Raw genomic sequence first — 6,115 nt, forward strand, 5'->3', positions numbered from 1 at the left:
AATCTCCGTATCCGAAAACGGGGGGTTTTTTGGAGAATAAAAAAATGGGGAGAAAATGGGGAGAGACGCGAGAAGTCTTTCCTTCTTTTTTACCCACACAGCGGAAATTACACCACCCAACAAAATTTCAACTTTCTACATTTTTCGTGCTCTCGTTTTTTTTTCTCCTTCAAGAAACAGTGATAACTCTTCCAGAACTACCGCATCCAAAACATCTGGTACTACCTAAATACAGGTGTTACGTGCACAACATTTTAAATATACGTTATGTGGACGTGTAATGACACCCTAACCCTAAAACTACCCCCCCCCCTTCATATCGTTACGTAGATTCAGCAGTACCTCTGTATTTAAGTAGTGCCAAATATCCTCCTTTTACATTTTTCAAATTGTTTTCCGGCTTGTTTATTTATTCATTTTTGTATGTTTGAAAAGGTGGGGAGTATGATTCGAAAAACAAAGTTGGTGATCTTTCGCACCTAAGAAAGCACTTTCAGAAATTGCAAAAGTTATGAATGATTCAAGGTCTCTGCGAAACAGGAGATAAACTACAGCAACTCCTTTCATTTTGTGTATGTGTGTGCATGGTACCAATTGTAAAAGCTTCTTTGTGACTGAGTATACAAATTATAAAAGTATCTTGTATGTGTGTGTGTCAGCATGCATGCTCAGTGTCTTTCCTGGCTTCTTAAGTATGACTATATGATTTCAAGACTCTATTTACAGTACTATTCCACCACATTTTCAGCTTGGGTTGGACTGGAACCTTGCACCACCCACAGGCTTCGTCTGTAGCCTGCAACAGATTGTTATCTAATAACTTCCAGATTTTTTGTGCTGAAAGTCTCTACCTTGTCTTCCTTTCTGACATAAGCATCAGCTAGAATCTTTCAGAATCTAGCTGGAGGCTCTTTTATCTTCCATGTCATCTTTCTCCAAATTGTACCCTGTCTCTGAGTCTATCAAACTCATACTCTAAAGTAACTAATCACTACTCTATGCCAGTGCTTTCTTCACTAGGGAAACACTTAGCCTTTACAAGCATCTACCTGTCTTGTTTGCCTAACATTTAGATGATAAGGTGGCTGGTCAACTTCTTGAATTTCTGTTGTAAATGGTTGTGTCATTTGCACCATATAACTTGACTTTTGATCACAAAACTATAAGCCATCATAATATTGTTTCATTATTTTAAATATTTTTTATATAATAAGCTAGACAACAATTGAGGTTATTGAAAAATTCATATTTAGGTAACTTATATTGTTAGAAACAATGCCAAATATTTAGCATAACTCAGCAGATGTAAATTTCAGGGTATTCCATTATTCAGGTGAGAACACCTCTGTACACAATGTGTTTTGTAACATGACTTAACAGTTGGACAAAAATTATGAGAGAAAAAGAACTAAATTAAGTACAAAAATATAAAATCAAATTTATTAGACTTTATACAAATGTTTGATACAATAAATGAGAGCAGCAAATTTATCATTATTCTTAAAATGAGATCTCCACATAAATTCTGTTAAATATGAGTGAAATAAAGCTTTATTATTTATCGAATGTTTACGTTGCAATTGTTGTTTAACTCTCTGCCACATCCCGTCAATAGTTTTGGTGTGGATTTCTGGATCATTTGGGTTTTCATAGTCTATATATTCATGAGTGTATATGCCTTGTTCGATCTGGTCAATTTGAAGATATTCAGCCCATATATCTGATATAATATGAGTGCCTGTAATGAAGATAACATTTTATACAGAAATGAAGATGTATTTGTAGAACTAAAATGAGGTGTTTCATTAATACATTTTCCAAAGGACAAAATGAACAAAAAGTTCTAATCAACAAGCAAAACCAAATGACAGTCTTTGCTCCCCAAAATTATATTGCTGTATCTTAATGACTGAGTGGCTATGTGGTAAGTAGCTTGCTTACCAACCACATGGTTCCGGGTTCAGTTCCACTGTGTGGCACCTTGGGCAAATGTCTTCTACTATAGCCTTGGGCCGACCAAAGCCTTGTGAGTGGATTTGGTAGACGGAAACTGAAAGAAGCCTGTCGTATATATGTATATATATATATATATATATGTGTGTGTGTGTTTGTGTTTGTCCTCCTAGCATTGCTTGACAACCGATGCTGGTGTGTTTATGTCCCCGTCACTTAGCGGTTCGGCAAAAAGAAACCGATAGAATAAGTACTAGGCTTACAAAGAATAAGTCCTGGGGTCGATTTGCTCGACTAAAGGCGGTGTTCCAGCATGGCCGCAGTCAACTGACTGAAACAAGTAAAAGAGTAATCTATTATTATTGTCCGTCAGACACAATTTCTCTTACCCCCAATCACTCTGTTTTCATTATACTCTCGCTCCATTCCCCCACTCATTCTAGTTCTGTCATTGCTTTGTTTTTTTACTTCAACCACATCAGCTCACATGAACATATGTCTAAGAGTAGTGAGGACTCTTTTTTTTTTTCTCACACTGTACCAGGCAACTCCACTCATGCTGGTGCTACAACAAAATGCACACCCAGTATATTCCAAAATGTGGTTGGTGAACAAGCAGAGAAAATATAGATTCAGGGGGATACTTTAGTCTTATATTGTCTAGGACATTATAAGACTAAGGGGTGCTCTGATAAAAATGCACCCAGTACACTAAAGTTGTTTGTGGTAGGAAGGGAGCACATTCAGCTGTAGAAAGAAACCAAGCCAAAAATGTATCATACATGGTAACTCCAACCAAGCTATGAGGGCAGTAATTTCCAATAATAAAAAAAAACTGACTACGATCATGACAACTTCTCCAACCCATATCAGCATGTAAAGTGAACATAAATGATGATGATCATGCGTATGAAGATGATAATAAGCAACAATCCATCTTGAAGAAAACACAACTAAGCAGAGGATGAATACATTGTGAACATAATAAAACAATTTTTTTTAAAGAGAATGACACCATAAATGCTCTATAAGTGTAAGTGAATGTACCAATATATTTTACAGACAAAATTCACTTACCTCTTCAGAACACAAGTCAACATCAGAGCAGTGTACATAAATAAATGTTTTCTTATTTCTTCTTCAAAGTTGATTCTGCATTAGGATTTTAAAATCTCGTTAGGTGTGTTAGAGTTACTTCCTCTTCGGTACTCAACTACCTTATAAATGAAATTTGGTGTATTACTCATATTGCTGAAGCGTCTAATTAACTCTCAAGTGTTTTCAGTTGAAATTAGAAGTGTGTGTTTTTAAGTAGATATTTATATTAACATCCTGTCTATGACATGTTTACACATGTATTTGTTGTTTCATTGCAATAGATATAACATACGAACAAATTCACTCGTGATTTCTATCCTAACTATATCAATAAATTACGCGCTTCTTTAGAAGCACACCTCTCCGAGTAAATGACACCTAATTTCTAATAAAAAAGTTATGGAAATGGGAAATATATTCAATCGCAGACGATATTGTCTGGCTCATTGTATCATCAATATCTGACTGGTAAAACTAAGTTCAAACATGTTTGTTTATATTCGCGAGTAACCGTTTTCCGTATTTTATTTTTTAGTATAAAATATTTAAAAAATAGATGAGTCTTCCTAATTTTTTGCATGCTTCATTTATTTTGGATATATTTCCCATTTTCGTTACTTTTCTTTAACAAGTAAGCGTCATTTTCTTGGAGAGGTGCGCTTTTAAAGAAGCCCCATAAATTATTAGTGCGATAGGAAAAAAAGAAAAAACAAATTAGCCAAGGATTGTGACCTTTGAATATAAGGCTCTGCTATCCTCGCAAATTTTATTTTTATTGTAGTTGTTCATTGATACAAGGCTGTAAATATTATTAAACTATTCATTAAGGTGGCGAGCCGGAAGAATCGTTAGCACGCCGGGCGAAATGCTTAGCGGTATTTCGCCTGCCGCTACGTTCTGAGTTCTAATTCCACCGAGGTCGATTTTGCCGTTCATCCTTTCAAGGTCGATAACATAAGTACCACCTGAACACTGGATCAATGTAATCGACTCGTCCCACCTCCCCCAAGCTGCCCTTGTGGCAAAAATTTGAAATAATTATTAAACTATTCATTTTAAGTGTTGTTAAATATCAACCGTTGTTTAGTCCTAGGTCGCTGGCCGTCAAAAGAAATTGTAGAAGCAGCGGTTTGACAAGAGCTCCCTTTATCCAAGAATCGCCAACAGGAGGAACGAAAGAAAAGTAAAGGCAAAGCTGAATTTTAGAAATAGTATATCGAAACGAAGACCGCACAAACCAAAGGAAGGCGAAGGTAAAAAATACGCACACCCGGTGGTTAAGGATAGGGTTACGCCGAAAATGGGCGGTGTGCGTATTCTTAACCTGCGCTTCAAAGGAAACTGTTGATTTTATCATACCTGGTAAAATCCATCGGATAATTGCAGCTTCGAAAGCTTCTTTATTTTCATGCTCAATAGGTACCAAGAAACATCTGTCAGTGCCACGTTCAATTCCACCAAAAACACAGAATCCTTTCAAATGTTTCTTGTTCGGTTTACATCTGCGAAATGTGGTTACATCAATTTCAACAACTCTTGGTTCACCTGTCTGTAAATCGAAGCCGCCAATTTCAGGTGGGTCATCTAATTCTGTGGGATGGTCTTCCAGAAACCGCTCTAGTAGTTCTCGGATGAGCCGAAATAGATCAATAGTTGACTTTGTACAAACATTCGTCTCATGAGTAATTTCATTATGTAGATAATCTCTTGACCACATATACATAAGCCATAAGAATGTTGCCAGCGAGAGATGACTATTCTCAAAAAAAGACCCTTTGCGGATCGATCGGACGAAGTTATGTTTTCGACATCTCCATCGTTTTCCATCGATAATATCTTTCTGGTTTACAAATGTACATGGGCTGTTACAAATGAGACACATAAAAGAATTGCTTATGAGCTTATATTTTGCTAACCATGTAACTACTATATCATTTGTGGAAGTTTGTTGAAAAAGATCAGAAAATGTCCAAGACTCTTGCCTAATGTTTTCGTCGTCAACGATGTCAGTACATATCATTTTTCGACTTCGTCGTTTACCGCGTGACATGGCAAAGAACGTAAACAATAATATTGGCTTTATACGAAACTAATTCTATGAAGAAATTAATAGTTTCGTATAAATTGTTTTACATTATGAAAAAAGTTCGGGCACTACTTTGATACAGAGGTCCCGATGCATCTACGTAACGATATGTTTTTACAGTGCACACTCGTTTGGGCGTTAGGATTAGAGTTAGGTTTATGGCAGTATACTTAATATTTTGAAGTTATAAGCTTCGCTGTGTAATATAATCAAACGTTTATGCATCTCCGTGGCATGCAAAATATTGGAATTGCTCTGACTATTTGTAGATTTATCGAGAACAAGTGACTTCGTTTTATGCTCACAGAGAAATTTATAGTTTATAGGCAGAGGCATGGTTGTGTGGTGAGAAATTTGCTTCCTAACCACATGGTTCTGGGTTCAATCCCACTGCGTGGCATCTTGGGCAAGTGTCTTCTACTAGAGCCTCGGGTCAGCCAAAGCCCTGTGAGTGGATTTGGTAGACGAAAAGTGAAAAAAGTTCATCGTATATGTGTGTGTGTGTGTCTGTCTGTGTTTGTCCCCTCGCCTCGCTTGACAACCGATGCTAGTGTGTTGATGACCTCCGTAACTTAGCGTTTCGGCAAAGAGACAGACAGAATAAGTACTAGGCATATAAAGATAAGTCTGAATAGTGGAAAAATCGTTAGTCCGACAAAATGTTCCTGTTTCTCGGACAAGCGATTGTGTATTAAACATTTTAAAAATTATAACTATTTATATCAAGCACGTGGTCTCTCGAAATAATATTGTCATGCGTTGATTGGCAGTTTCATATTTCCAAACAGAACTAGCTATTACAACAACCGAATATTTCGTTGCCCATAGATACATATAAACATTTCACAACGAGGCTTACAATTGAAACGTTCGCAGCACACTTACCTCAAAAAGAATTTAGATTAACCTGTTTACACTGTGAGGTGCACCATTACCGCAGGGCGCGACTTTTCCTTTTCCGGGATATGTGACCCACCC

General features: G+C 36.8%; 1 protein-coding gene across 2 annotated transcripts; it reads right to left on the minus strand.

The window, feature by feature from the left end:
* Positions 1-1,418: 1,418 nt before the first annotated feature.
* LOC106868236 (uncharacterized) lies at positions 1,419-5,962 on the minus strand. Of its 2 annotated transcripts, XR_008265556.1 has the most exons (3): positions 4,411-5,962; positions 3,031-3,105; positions 1,419-1,738 (listed from the first exon to the last, which is right to left on the minus strand). XR_008265556.1 is itself a non-coding variant. In XM_014913402.2 (2 exons), the coding sequence occupies exons 1-2, from the start codon at positions 5,099-5,101 to the stop codon at positions 1,443-1,445; spliced, it is 987 nt and encodes a 328-aa protein (XP_014768888.1). In that variant the 5' UTR covers positions 5,102-5,961; the 3' UTR covers positions 1,419-1,442. The 2 variants fall into 2 exon arrangements, 1 of the variants encoding a protein (XP_014768888.1); XM_014913402.2 differs by lacking the exon at positions 3,031-3,105 and having other exon boundaries at positions 4,411-5,961.
* Between the last annotated feature and the right edge of the window lie 153 nt (positions 5,963-6,115).

Source organism: Octopus bimaculoides, chromosome 14 (assembly GCF_001194135.2).
Source record: "Octopus bimaculoides isolate UCB-OBI-ISO-001 chromosome 14, ASM119413v2, whole genome shotgun sequence".
NCBI classification, from domain to species: Eukaryota; Metazoa; Mollusca; class Cephalopoda; order Octopoda; family Octopodidae; genus Octopus; species Octopus bimaculoides.